This window comes from Sceloporus occidentalis, unplaced genomic scaffold (genome assembly GCF_023333645.1).
Source record: "Sceloporus occidentalis isolate IW3139 unplaced genomic scaffold, rSceOcc1.0.p SCAF_100, whole genome shotgun sequence".
Taxonomy (NCBI): domain Eukaryota; kingdom Metazoa; phylum Chordata; class Lepidosauria; order Squamata; family Phrynosomatidae; genus Sceloporus; species Sceloporus occidentalis.
Genome location: NW_028317080.1, coordinates 1,955,676 through 1,971,663, shown reverse-complemented (window position 1 = coordinate 1,971,663; position 15,988 = coordinate 1,955,676). Strand labels below are relative to the sequence as shown.

General features: G+C 42.1%; 1 protein-coding gene across 1 annotated transcript in view; it reads right to left on the bottom strand.

Annotated features, from left to right (window-relative positions):
* Positions 1-11,366, bottom strand: part of LOC149284048 (sprouty-related, EVH1 domain-containing protein 1-like) — a 28,845-nt gene extending 17,479 nt beyond the window's left edge. Inside the window, exon 1 of the mRNA XM_089497226.1 lies at positions 11,302-11,366. Coding sequence (XP_089353352.1) covers positions 11,302-11,366 — 65 coding nt within the window. The remainder of the gene's footprint in view (positions 1-11,301) is intronic.
* Positions 11,367-15,988: the final 4,622 nt, after the last annotated feature.

Genomic DNA, 15,988 nt, shown 5'->3' with positions numbered 1-15,988 from the left:
CCAGTCTTGGAACAATTACGACGTACGAAGGGCAACAGTATAAATTAACAATATGACACGTATCTTGGACATCTGATATATCTTCAGTACTTAGTACATATCCATATGGCATTCTATTTGTGCATACTATGTGTGCATACTATGTGTACATTGATGCAGATTTCTATATTACCGCTTATTTGTAATGCTTATTATCTGTTTCTTAGGGTGGCATGTCCACCCTGTGTCATATTAGGATGTTATAAATATCCATCCCTTCATATACCTCATTGAAGCCTACTGAAAGCTTCTCGTTCACCTGATGTGGACGTGAAGCCTTCCTACATTTATTCTTTAAGCTAGATGGAATCGGCCTCAAAAAGTGCCTCGCCTTCTATTCCTAAGGAACTTTCCAAAGTTCCTTCAATTAGTTTCCATCATTCCATTATCCTACAATTTCCGAGCGAATACTGAAAGCAAAATGATCTGACGCCCCTTTTTGTTTTCCTGTTGATTTTAGAAGACACTTTGCCTGTCCTGGTACCATGGGGTTAACCTTCAAGGCGCTCTTGATGAACTTGCTTATCAGTCATTTCCTCTCCAGGCCGCTCCCGCTGTCCAATGGTTAATCATTCACCACTTACTGCAGACGCTTATCAAGCAGATTAAATGCGCAGATGGGCCCGGCCAAGTTAGGAAGTAGACCATGAATGAGGTGTGTGGGGGCATTCATTCCCACAGCCTTAAACCAGGAAATTCTTTAACCAAAAGAATGAATAATAATAATTACACACGCCTCTGTCCAAAACACATACCTCAAGTAGATAACCAGCTGAACTAAGTAAGAAAGCAATTTTTAAATCACTTGGTCAGTCTGTATACAGACATTCTTGTAACAGGAGTTACAGGGGGTCTACCAGGACATCGCTACTGCCACTATAACCGGCTACAGATGGGTACATCGAATAATGTATAACACTGGATAAAAACCTCCGCCGCCAGAGTAAAAACATGGCACAGGATCAGATCCAAAACAGACTAATGTGTATTAGGGGAAAACGAAGTGCTTTCATACGCAAAATGCAAAGCCATCATGGGTAAAAAGACAACACGTGTACCAAACAGCGAAAATCTAATGACAAGGATGTAACTGAAATAATCAAGTATTAACAGGACCAGGTTCTATCACAATTTTTACTCAGCTATTTGTGGGAGAAAAGATAAACCAACAACTTAAGGCGAAATACACTATATGGACAAAAGTATCGGGACACCTGAGTATTACACCAACCGGGACTTTTATGACATCACATTCATTGTCCAAAACATTTTGGTATGCTGAAGGGGACATACTAAGACATTTTGGAGAATGCTATGCTTCCAACGTTGTGGGAATGGTTTGGGGAAGGCCCTATTCTATTTTAGTGTGACTGTGCCCTAGTGCCCAAGGTCCATAAAGACATGGTTGGATGAGTCTGGTGAGGGGAAACTTTACTGGTCGCACAGAGCCCTGACCTCAACCCCATCGAACACCTTTGGGATGAACCAGATTGGAGATTGCGAGCCGGGCCTTCTCATCCAACATCAGTGCCTGACCTCACAAATGGTCAGCTGGATGAATGGGCAAAAATTCCCACAGAAACTCCCCAAAATCTTGTGGACAGCCTTCCCAGAAGAGTGGAAGCTGCCATAGCTAGAAAGGGGGGACCAACTACATATTAATGTCTATGTATTTAGAATGTGATGATATAAAAGTCCCTGTTGGTGTAACCATCAGTTACTCCAATACTTTTGTCTATATAGTATAATTTTCTCCTAATTTTAAAGGCAGGGACTGTAGCTCAAGTAGTGGCCTATGTTCTGCTCTTGCCAAATGATGCAAGACTCTTCTGCTTTGTAATTCATCAACTTTTTCTACCTAGCGATCGGCTTCACTTAAACCCTCATTCTGAAACCTACACCTAAACTTGAATAATGGAAATACCCAAAGCTAAAGTTTTCTAAAATTACAGTTAAGGAAGTCGTACAATTAAATATATTGCATTCTAGGAAAAAAAGTAATTGTATTAGTTAGTGCTAGTTTTATGACAGTTTTATCTCTTCCAATTCTATTCTTTTAAAGGAGGGGGGATTGTGTAATTATTTTAAATGTATAAAGTTCACTTAATAACACACATGCAAAAGGGCAGAAGTACTATGGCCTGAAAGTGAAACAGTAGAGACCAACTAATCTATCCTGCTGAGAATCTCAGAATTAACCCCCTGTCAAAAATAAGGAAGTCTCTATTCTATGGTTAGGAAAAAAAGAAATATACAAGTTCCTCGTCTATTTTTATTGTATACCAGTAATTTAGAAGGGGAATCACATAATCGTGGCCTATTCAACTGATGTACCTAGGTAAAGCCATAGTCCTATATCTGAATCAGTTGAATTGAGCAAAAGACAGAAAAAAAACATACATTTTAGTTTTTTCAGGGGCAAAAAAGAAGCTAATACATGGCAGCATTCTAAAATATTTTGTTTTGCTCACCTTATAACAAGGTGGCAAAAAGAAAGCATTCTAATTTTTGTTGCTTTTTATTGCTATTTTAACATTTTATTATTTTAATAATCCCTACAATACATAGAAATACAAGCAGAATGAACGTGCTTCCGGATTAACACAAAGTACCTCTCCCAAAAGAAAGAATACTTGAGAAACACAAAGACTGGGGAATTTTATTGACTAAAAAGTAAACTGAACTTGGTACTGAGTGCTTGAGAGCTACTGTGACCAAAGGGGAGAGGATGAGCAGTCTGGCAGAGCTTTAATGACAGAGACACTGAGGTTTATTCACTAAAGGGAGTTGTTAGGAAAGTTTATAGTTGTGTTTCAACTCCCCAACTTGGCTATATATTAGAAGGGCCTTCCCCAGTGAGGTTCTGCAGCGGAAAGAACTTGGCTAGCCCTGTGGGCTGGTTGGGGATTTCAGAAAGCTACCTAGTTACTGGCCTCTTAAAATGCAGCTCTCTGAGATATGACATCATATCCTATCACTCGGGGGGGGGGGTAAATAGAGGGGGCTGGGGTGCTGCCCTGGGTCATGCTTATGGCACCGCCCAGCCACAAAACCCCACCGCAATATCATTTAAATCCTATAGACAGGAAGCTCTCATCAGTTGCATCCCCATGGGAGTGTGTCTGTGATGTCATTACACAGTGACTTCATTTCCCCTGCACCAAAGAAGGGGGGGAATAATCAAGGATCAAATCCTGTAATCCAGAAATAAAACTTCTGTAAACAGGAAGCTTAGACAGCTGCTCTCATGGTAGACAAATATATATATATATATATATATATATATATACACACACATATTCAGTCTGTAAACACAACATGTATTTTGCTTATTTTAGTACCGTCACATTGATTTACATACGGAATCACAAAATGTACCCTATGAGAAAAGTGACCATTTTTCCAAGTCTCTATTGGTTTAAGGCTATTTCTTAATGTTACATTCCAGCTTGTAAAAAGATTTCCTTTCTTTGTGTCTTAAATAAATATGAAGATAAGCATCTAAGTATGCACATATCTGATAAGGATTTAAAGGCGCAGTCATTCTCGTCAGCCCACCTTTACAAACGCAACTGGAATCAATCAGTTGGAAGGGCTCAGGGCTTTAATCCCTTACTTCTTACTTAAGTGGATCATAGAGGTGTTCCTGTTTAATTGCGCGCTAATGCCATGAATGCCAGGTTATGCAAAGACAATGTTATGTTACGAAGTTTGTAAGTGTTACAGCTACAACAAGACGGATACCGATTGCTCAGAAAACCCAATACGACAGGAATTACTCTGTGGGGTGTACAAGCCATTTCATGACACATAGGACAATAGCCCAGTTGATATTCTGTTCATCATCTAAAATGATTAGCTTTCCTCATCAGGATACATAGAGCGTTCGCTGTTCTTGCGCAAGGAAAATAACTGTAAAAAGATTTTCCCCCTATGATTTAAGGGAGAATCCAGCAGCAGATCACCAAATGTCATTCCAAAAATAAACGGAAGTGTATATAAACACAATAAATAATAAGGTTTCACGTATTAAAGAAATTAAGAGAAATACAAAGGTTACGAGGTAGTTTCACAGCCTCATATATGGATATTCTTTAATAATAATATTAAAAACAACAATAATAATAATAAAACTTATAATATTATTATTGCAGTATAATTCCAGATATATTTAGGTGCCTTTTTAATTAAGGCATTGATAGCATATGAAATACCGGTAACACAAACATAAAATGTCATGTTTAGCATTATTGCGTTGTTCTACATGGTCAAGACTATAGTACTATTATTGTCCATTTATAGATTGTCAAATTATGACTTATTTTCATGATTGAATCACATTTCGTGGCGATTACTACTGGGAAGAAAAACTCACGCAGAGAGTTCTCAAGGCCGCTTTTGAAAGCGAATAGTCTAGATAAAAGGGGAACAAAAGCAAGACAATGGGCTGAAAACACAGAATGCTGAAGGCTCTCGTGTTCTCGTGTGCAAGAACCTCAACCAACATAAGCCTAGACTATGGATTGCAGCCAGTCTGTATTGCTTCCTGTTACTGATAAAGAAGGCTTTGAAGTGAATAGCTATGCTGGTCAAGGTGTCTGCATTGATAATGTCGGAGCCCCTACCAACCACTAGCATCCTGTCTTCTTTGTCTAGACACGTTTTTTTTTTTTTTTATACCACTTTTAATGGGAAGAGATATGTTTAAACATGCCATGCATGCTCAGGGGTCATACCATCGCGTAATAACAAAATCAAGGGTTTTTTGCAAGAATATTAGATAAGCAAAAAAATCCAGAAGCCCACGTTCTAAGTCTATCTTCAAACTACAAGTATAATCCTACGGCAATCTTAAACAATCTTTAAGCAGAAGAATAAGAAATTAAAGGAGAATAATATAATTCATGAAGGTTTTTAGAAAGTTGTGAAACTCACAATAACTCCTGAAAGTCCTGGCGGACAGCGGTGAAGCACCCATAGCAACCAATGGATCTCCCTGTTGGCTACTACATGTTTGCCACTTTCCACTAGGGTTGATCTTTTTGCATAACCTTCAATAAGTACATATTATATTTTGTTGCTGATAATACTGGCTGCAGTGCACTAAACAACAGCCAACATTGACAGTTATAATCTGAAGATAGGAGCCCTTCACATTAAAGAGGAAGTCCTTTAATCTGTTTTGTTTTTTTTGCAATAAACTTTAAATCGGCAGACCTGGCCATTTTGCAAGTCGTCATGTGATATTTATGATAGTCATTGTGACTTTCTCTGCTCAAACATCACACTGAGCCGATTCTTTACAGCAATGCTAATAAAGTCCGTTCTCCATAGACATTAATTAGTCAGAGTATCTGGCTGGGTGATTAAGACTGAGCCATTCAATTGTTTACCGCAGGCAGTACGATAAAGAGTCAAGAGTGTTTGTCTAGTAAGTCTAACTAAAACAACATAACAAGAAACCATACAAATTGCTAATAAGCAGCTGCTTGAAAACATTATGCAAAAACTAGAATTATTGTGAAAAAACATTACAATAATAGTAATAGTTATTTGGTTGAAAAGTAATTTATTAAAACAAATGATAGGGATATGACATCATATGCTGGCATGCAGCAAGGACGTGGCCTCGTAGCCGATTCCATCATGGCGACTGGGGCGCTGACTGGGGTAATAGGTGACAGGTTCATTACGTGTAATACAGGGGTCCTAAAGGTGAAAGATTCACTTTCATACATCCTTTCGTGTGAAGAGAGGAAGAGATTCCTTAAATAAATAGTTATGTACATTAGTTCTTATTATCACATGCTGTAGATATCCTAATGCTGAAGGCATTGACATGATAACTGGGTTGGCGACAGGCGGACAATCTAGGGCGGAAGAAAAAGCAAATTTTCTTTGAATTTTTTTTTTTTTGTTCCTGGCAAGCGCATCCCAGACAAGATGGGTAGTTACATAAACCTTGAAAGAAGGCCTTAAGATAATTCAAAGATGAGTGCTTACATAATGCAAGCAGGCCTACGGATAATTCAGTGCATGAGAGCTTTTGGTGGTTTTTACATCAGACACGGGTCTTTGTAAAAACGACCCATGTGAATCAAATGCCCACAAGATGTCCAGAACATTACGGATCACAAGCATTGCTACGGGAAACTTCACAAAAAGGTTCAAGTCTTTCAAGGATGTTTCACTCGTATTCGGTTGGGATTCTGGATCTACTAAATTAAACAGTGAAAAATATGGATGTGGTGGTTGGGGGGTTAACTGCAATAGAAAAGATGAATCAAGAGACTGACCAAAAACAAGAAACATATGAGCAGCAATCAGATGGGGGAGAACATCCACCCACGTATGTGCAGCCAGGCTATGCTCACTGCAGATGCTCAGTTTTCAGGAACTGTATCACAGACAGGACTGACTCAGTGCAAACACTCACTGCCTACTCTCTCTGTCATCAACAAGGCTTCTTCATGCGGCCAACTTTTGGCACTTCCGAACGCTGGAAACCAAGCAACAAGCGCCATCACAGTAAAGAAAAAAAACAGGAAATCAGATCCTTCGAGCCAAGGCCACATTCTCTGAACTTCTGAAACACTAAGCAGCCCCTTACATATGTTCAGGGCCGGACTGGTGATGACAAGGCAGCTCTGGCACTTTAAGGCCAGCAGCCGCAACTTATTCTTTCAAGCTTACATAGCGTTTGGCCGAGCATATCCAGCTGCTGGCCACATACTGTATGGTTGTCGGCCAGAGTACCACTTGGCATACGCCCCCCAAGATAGCCAGTGTTGCCTTAAAGGGTTACCATAAGTATATTAGGGAGCACTGCATGTTGGTGTCTGAGGCTTCAGATGGACAATGGAAAGAATCCCATCACAATTATAAACACTAGAACAACATAACTTTCATGCAAGATCTGATCCAAGAGTATCCTATAAAAATGTTCCACTGAAACCCAGTACAAGCCAGTTTATTTATTGGTTACTTGGAAGAAAATGAATGTGCCACAGTAGTCAACATGATTTTCTTACAGAATAGGCAAGATGGATCCAACCGTGCAATTTTGGGTTCCGGGATGGTTGTTGAGCCCTTAACGTCAAAAGACTTGTTGATTACTGACTTGCCACTAATGGACGTAGCTGGTGGAACTAAATCCCCAAATAGATTACAAAAAAACCCCCAAATGAACGCTACAGAAAAACTAAAATTGTATTACAATAACCTGAATATAAGGTAGTAAACTAGTGAAACAAAGGAACGTCTAGAATTGAAATCATCACTTCACACGTGTAGCGACATGATCTTAAAACATCTTTTAGGATTCAAAACAGGATACATAGACGGAGAAGGGACCACAAAAATTTGTGTCACGCCACCACACAGAAGGTGAACCGAAGCCAACGCATTACCGCCTTTATAATTCCACCACCTGCAACAGGATATTTTAGATCAATGGATCTTGAAGATTGTAAAAAAGTGGAATATTTCATGCTGAAGCATGATGGGATACAGAATGCAAAAAAACAAAACAAATCAGAAGTTAGGACAGATATTGTCTCCTGGTTTTAGGGTCTCTTGATGATCTAAAGCCAAAAAGTATTACCGAATACTAAAAAACTACAAAAGACCTAATTGTAAAATTATGTCTTATTGAAATTTGATAGCAGATAAGACTCATTTGGCCCATCTAGTCTGCCCATAATTCACGAAGACTCAGACCTTGATCGTTCCATGGCCTACTTAATGCATGTATAAATTCCCTCGCTGTATTAGCCTCCACCTCCTCTGATGGGAGACTGTAGGGAAGTGAAACTTCCTTACATTAAAAAAATATTTGTAAACCACTGCAACAAAATACTAATTTAGACTGTAGCATCCGCGGCAGGCCAGACAGGAGTGCCTACTCCAGAAGATCGGGAAGGGAACACTAATGGAATCCCACTAGGAAGAAGTGCCTCCGGATATGAATGGAATAGCCCAGGGTTGGAGTATCTATGGAATGCACAGCTCATTCCAAGGAGGCATGTCGCTGAACAGCACCCTCCCATTCATCTGAAAATGGTAATCCGGGACCTATGACAAAAGTGCATTTAACGGGAAACTACTAATATCCTTGGTGGTAAATACCCCCCACCTCCTTCTCATTTCCCTTTTAAAAGGGTAGACGGTGTCTCCCACATCCTATTATTGCACCTGTGAACAAAGCCCTAATGAGGAACACAGCAGGTTCTTCGTCCTGATGAATACGAAGACCAACCCCCATCGATACATGATATAATCTCTCAATCACGGAAATGGGGTGTCAAAACTGCATGTGTCCTCGGGCAGAAACCCATATGAATGGAAGGGACGCCACACAGGAGTGTCAGTAAAAGGCAACCCCCTGAGGCAGAAATGTATTTTAAAAGGGAATTACCCTTCCCCCTCCTGAGGAAGGTGAATGCACAAACTACCCCTTCCCAGCCCACAAATGTGCTCGGCCTCCACAGGTGAGATTGTCTACACGCTGCGAATGCGCTCAGTGCTGTGAATGGACACAGGTATTTTATGAATGGAGGCGGGGGTCACGTGACACCAGAGCCTCCCTGCACTGATATTTCCCACATAGCTGTGTCAACAAGCAAAGGAGGAGGCGGGGGTAGCGGAGGGAGAGGCCAGGAAGGAGTGGGGGAAGGAGGAGGGGGACAAGTGGGGGAAGGAGGAGGGGGACAAGTGGAGGAAGGAGAAAGAAGCAAAGAGAGGGAAGGGAAGATTGAGGGGGAAAAAAGGATTAAAGGTGCATGAGAGAAAACATTATGTTCAACATACACAAGCTTTACAGTCTAGTTTTAGGAGAATTATTGAGCAAAACAAGTAGGTATATTTGGAAGAACAGGAAGTGTGGGCATGACGGGGTGAACAAATAATATATATAGCGTCGTACACATATCTGCACCTAGTTTAGGTCTGCTTTGGTATGGCCCACCACCTCTCCTAAATCACACAGCCATGTTCCTCTCCCATAGCTTATTCCTGGTCACCATATCATACCGCTTTCTGTTCAGTACGTGCTGCCCTATCTACCTACTTCTCAGCCTATTTTTCCCTAAGCCCCCTTCCAGCACATCAGTCTGTACTCTCAACCCCCCCCCCCATATCTTCTGGCTGCCCTCCCCCCAACATGTCACAGAATGTGAAGGTGACTTGGGGAGGGAACATTTTATGAATGGGATCCTGCTATGCAAATGAGAACAATTCACAAAACAGCAGCGCAACATGGCGGCTCGCAGCACACAGCGAGCAGATGCAGCACATGGAGCAGACACGCTAAATACCATGCACTTAAAGGGAAAATATATAAAAATCCACACAGACTTCTGAAAGCTGAGAACCAGATCATTGAGCAGAGATCTGAAACTTGGCACTTTACACAAGCGAATGGCAACCAGGACATTTCGTTCAGTGAACACTATAAGATGACACTCAGCACAGAGTACGCCGCAAGCGGACACCAACCCACTCAGATGTTCCCCAGCATAGCCATACATAGTGTGCCTAAGATGGCACTTATGAGATCAGGTACAGAGCAGAGTACACCGCCAGTATTCACAAAAGCAGAGGGTCTGAAACTTATTTTTGCTCAATGCCATGTCTGAGCAAAATACGGAGAGCAATAGATAGAGAGCAATAGAAAATCGCATAAAAGTGCCATATCTAAAACAAGAAGCAATGGCTGCCTGGCTCCTGGGATCTATGCAAAGAATTTTCTAATTCCACGTACCCAAAAAATCTATATGGAAAATGACACCCTATATGCAGAATACAAGACCGAACGAAACCCACCAACATGGAACTAATGAAATATACGCATAGGCATATATACACCCAGGGCCTATATACCATATTCACACATGTAAACATTTTTATACTCATATCACACATATAGCACCTGTTAATCATCAACCCAATGGTACATACAATCACCATACACAATATATACGTGCTGTGCAACCCTTTATCACGGTAATCACAGCAATACCTAATAACGTGTAACATGTATATTACATATATGAACACACGTGAAACATCACATCCTGGTTCTTTTTTCTGCTATATACTGTTGATATCAACAAATACATGGTTATAAGATAAGTTAAATCTATTATCCCTAAAGGCATATTGACCACACCATAATTCTGCATATCACATCCTCAAGAAACAATGTAGCATGACCGGGTGAGTCATACAGAAGCTCAGCAACACGCTACACGGTTCACATAATGCACATAAAAGAACAGACACACATACATGAACTCCCGTACTTATTTGTCTGACTACATGCATTAAAAATAACAGCCGTAAAGTAGAAGCACATACATATACACATGTACCGCACACATACATGACTATTTGGAGTCATGCACCCAAGCACACATTCATAAGACATGAATGCAGAACTATGTTTACACGCATACAAAACATGCTACTACATTGCACTGCATCCGCACACCATTCACATGACATGAAATTATGAATGAGCAAAGCATGAATTGGTTGACTGCAAAGACACAAAGTGGGACAGAAGCACAAATACAGGCAAGGTATAGAAATTCATGAAAGAGCAATCATTACATATAAAATCCGCCATGTGAGCATTTGACATACATAACCAGATAGTAACATAATCAGCATTCACCTATACCTATAAGTCCCAAAACAGATCTTTAAGTAGTAAGAAGATCTAGAAGAACATACAGCATGAGATCCCTACAGAGGACTGCAAACAGATGCCATCTGTGCAGCCATGAAACGTAGGCCAGCTGCTGCAGGCTTCGATTCGGAATCGCGGAATCCAGATCATATACTATGTATCACCAAATGCTATACATTGTATCCATCTAACCATATTATTTGTGCCTTCGATGTATGTATTTGGGAAAGAAAACAAAACACCTACACTACATGGCGAGAGGTCGTTACCTTTAATGCCAATCATGCCATGCATAGGGCTGTGTCTGCTACAGTATATAGGGTGGGTATGCAGGTATAGGCAGAGTGCAGTATATACTGATCAGTGTGTAAAGAGTGCATAGAGTATATATATATATATAGATATAGGATAAGGTGTAGCGCTATGGATTTCGCACGCACAGCAGAAGCGCAGATGATACGGGCACAGTATACATCCATATGGCCGGCTATTGCAGGCTCGGCGCACAGTATAGATCGTATACAGGTGGCACTCACTCTGGCTCCTGGTCTCCGCTCATTGTCCCCCTTCACCGAGCTCCGATCCGGGGCTGGCTGCGATCGGCCAGGGCGCGGGGAGGATCCCAGGAGAGCCGCATGGTGAAGGAAGAGGGGATCCGGGAGGCGATCGGGGTATTAATCCGGGGAATGCGCCTAGCAGAGCTCCAAATCCAAAGGGACACAAGAGAGAAAGCGATCCAGAGCCGGGGCCAATCCTGCACCAAGCATCCGTGTGAGTGCGCATCCAGAGTGGGGCCCCCACCTCCCCGGGGCTGCCGCTCCACCTCCTCCTCCTCTCTCCTCCTTCCACTGGGGGTGGGAGAGAGGGAATCAGCTCCGGTTGCACAAACTCCATGCACACTAATACACACATGCTTACCAAGCCCAACTTTACTTTTAAGTGGCCCTAACTTTGGGGCCCTTATCCAGATTAGTTTAATAAAATGACAAGGTTTACGGCACAAGAGTTACTTAAATTCAGGGCATCTGCTCAGTAAAAAAATAAAGGATTTGAGGTGCATTTTCTGACCCCAAAAACAGATTTTAGAATACCCAGACCAGGAACCCTACACATACACAGTGTAATCATATAGGATTATTGTGAATCACAGCAAAGCATACTTCTGGTCTCTCCTCTTCATCCACTGATGGCCCATGGGCTGCTCTTATGGACTAGATCTGTTTGCTGATGGCTATATTATTATTTATTATTATTATTCATAATATTATTATAGGGTAGAGTGGTGTATACAAGTATATACCCACCTATAACTGCTACATATTTCAGATTTGCAGGGGTTAAAATTATATATGATGACCCCGGCTTTAATAGAAAGTAATAAAACAATAATTACCCATAAATAGAATAGAAACAGAATTTTGCAGAAGATAAGAACATTTTGACTGATATCGTCTGTCCTGATGTAACCATATAGACCTTAACGAGTCCTCGGTCTCGTCTTACATTCAGGATAGCCATGCGCCCACGTGTGTCCACGAGGTGGGAATTCAAGAGGGACATTTTCTAACTTGAATTTCACCCATTGGTCGAAAGACAAAAAAAAAAAAAAAAAAAAAAGCATTTCAAATAAGTCAATTGTCTATCCTACTTATTAATCTGGACAACCTGTACAACGACAGGGATACATCTACTTCAAGCTCTGCCGGGGACTGCACCTGCAGAATGTCGTGATTTGCCTCCAGGAGATCACTGCGGAACAATGCTGGATTCCTAGGTTAGCCCGAAAAGAAATAATAAATACAGTTTGCATATACGTCGGTGTTCTGTACTCGCGATGCTACTACAGCAACGACCATGATGGCCAACAACGTTGACAGTGGCTCCATATCATTCTCATGATGCTGCGCCCCATCGGAATAGGTTGGGCAGATTAGCCCCACCCATGCCCCACCTTATCCTGCCCATGCCCCACCCCTTGATCAGGGCTAGTGTTTTGCCCCTCGAAAAGATTTCTGTGGACGCCCATGCATACACCCAAATTTAAAGAAGATATGACATGATAGAACTTTATCAGGAATGTACCTATGGGCCTCTCCTCTTCATCCTCTATGGGTCCTCTTAGACCAGGGGTGTCCAATTTTTTTCTGCAGTGGGCCACTTCATCAGAATTGTATACGTGCGAGGGCCGCACTCATTTTTCACTGTGAGAAAATATGGCCTTTAATAAAATATGCAGATTAAAATAAAGTAAATGACACAAAACCTTTACTTTTCCTCTCACTGATTTCTGGGCCTAGAAAGGTTTGTGACTGCAAATTCAGGATAATTAAAAATGAAATACTTCTATTTATTCTAGGGATGCACCAAAATGAAACTTCTAGACCAAAACATTCACGGTTCACTTAGCCAAAACCGAAAATGACCCCCCACCTTTAAAAATAATAATAAAAACTCATATTTTTAATAAAAGTAGGTAACGCACCACAATTGGACAAAAAAAATTAGCAATATGACTTGGCATGATAAAATGCTGGTACCTAGGCATGATGGGACTGTGCTTGCTGTGAGCAATCACACTCCTATCATGCCAAGTCAGCCAGTACATGCTGGTACAGGGTGGCTGTAAGTGATGTGTAGACCCCATACTGCTGGCAGCATCAATACACAAGGGGGCAGCTAGCTAGGTTTCAGCATGTATTGGCTGACTTGGCATGATAGGAGTGTGATTGCCAACAGCAATCAAAGTCCCATCATGCCTAGGTTCCAGCACTTACACATCCAACCAGTAAATGCTGGAAGCTAGGCATGATGGGACTGTGGTTGCTGTTAGCAATCACACTCCTATCATGCCAAGTCAGCCAGTACATGCTGGTACAGGGTGGCTGTAAGTGATGTGCAGACCCCATACTGCTGGCACCATCAATACACAGCAATCACAGTCTCATCATGCCTAGGTTCCAGCACTTACACATCTATGCTATCACACACACACACACACACACACACATTCATTCACAGATTCATTCCCTCAGTCACACATACTCAGTCAAACACCCCCCCCACCCCCTTACCTGCACTGCAGCTCCTCGGTGCCGCTCACAGACTTCAGCAGAGGGCGCGGCCTCCCTCTGCGTTCTCTGGTACTGCACAGAGGAAGCAGGACTGGAGCAGAGTCATGTGATGTCACGTGAACTCTGCTAGGTTCCGCTTCCTCTATGCAGTACAGAAGACCCTCCCACAGGTAAGTAGCAGGGCTCGAGGTGCCCATCTTACGCGGGCTGCACCTTGAGGCCTCATGTTGGACACCCCTGTCTTAGACCAATGGAGACCCTAAGCAGCTATTTAATCTTCTTATACAGCCAGCCACATAATTACCATGACCAGGAGGGACAAGACGGGTTGACAATGTCGTGAGGGACAGATAGTGTCAATTCCAGCAACACAGCTACAAATTAATATGTCAGATTGTGATCAGGTTAGGACACCAGTGATTACGAAGCCTAAACTTTTAGAAAAAGAGCTCTAGATGAATCAATTTGTTTCTTGTTTAATGTGAAATGAGTTACCGTTATTGGGTTACAAAAGGCGGGTAAGAAAAGCAGGCAGGGTTACTGTGAGTACCGAGGCTGCTATGTATTCAATTCGACAATCAGTACAGATAATGATATAGACTTCTACTCATTGTTAAGATAAGCAGATATGGTAGTCTAGAAAACAATGTTACGGAAGATACGGTTGCCAACAGATACAGCATTTAGTCTCTTTATGTTGGTCTCTGTGTATGGACTCTAGACTAGTATGTATCTGTGTCCTGGCAGACAAACAGCATGCCCACACATAAAAATGAGGGTCCAGACCTGGACAGTAGCTCTGGGGACATTTATCATATGGAGCTTATTGAGGTTTATTCACTAAACAATGAGTAGAGGTGGAGAAGCCACATATTTCCGAGGCACAGTCAAGTGACAGCTGACCATCCTCCCAGGCCTTAGCGTATGACCCACTTGGAGATCTTGACTTAGCACATCCACCCTTAACTACCTGGATTGCTAAAGAGAAGACGCCCTTGGGTGAATATACTTAAAGTCTCTTGTAGCATTTATTGGTAGATTAAGACATTAAACTATTCCCACCAAGGCAACTCATGTCTTCCATGATTGCCTTAGAGCAGGGGTGGGCAATTAATTTTCCCATGGGGCCACATGAGAAATTGGAATGGTTTTAGAGGGCCAGACCTCTACAAACTACAAACTCCGAAGCCTTGTCCATTTTGTTAACTTATGTGCTGTTTAATAAAGTTATTCAAGCCTACGTCATTGGTAGAGGTGCTTGAATAAGTAAGGCCTGAATAACTATTAGCACAGCACAGAAGTGAACAAAATGAACAAGGCTTCGGAGTGCATACCGTATTTTTCGCTCTATAAGACGCACCTGCTGATAAGACGCACCTAGATTTTAGAGGAGAAAAAAAGGAAAAAATATTTTGAGCTAAAAAATGGGCTAAAATATTTATTACAATAACTGAATAAGCTATGAACACAGTAAGACACACGCAGTAAGACACACACAGACACAGTAAGACACACACAGACACAGTAAGACACACACAGACACAGTGAGACACACACAGACACAGTAAGACACACACAGACACAGTAAGACACACACAGACACAGTGAGACACACACAGACACAGTGAGACACACACAGACACAGTGAGACACACACAGACACAGTAAGACACACACAGACACAGTAAGACACACACAGACACAGTGAGACACACACAGACACAGTAAGACACACACAGACACAGTGAGACACACACAGACACAGTAAGACACACACAGACACAGTAAGACACACACAGACACAGTGAGACACACACAGACACAGTAAGATACACACACACACAGTAAGACACACACACACAAACACAGTAAGACACACACACACAGTAAGACCTCCCTCCCTAACCCCCCTTCTCAGTATCTCCCCTCTAACTCCCTAACCCCCCCTTCTCAGGATCTCCCCCCCCGCCCCGGTCACTTACCTTAAACTCCTGTGTTGGAAGCGTGAGGCGTTTGTCTCGGGTGCCGGCGCTTCACTGCTGATCGCCGGCGTCTGACGTCATATGCCGGCGCCCAGCGTAAAGCGCCGGCACCCGAGACAAACGCTTCCAACACAGGAGTTTAAGGTAAGTGACCGGGGCGGGGGGGGGGACACCGGACTCATTGGTGAGTCACCAGGACACTCTTT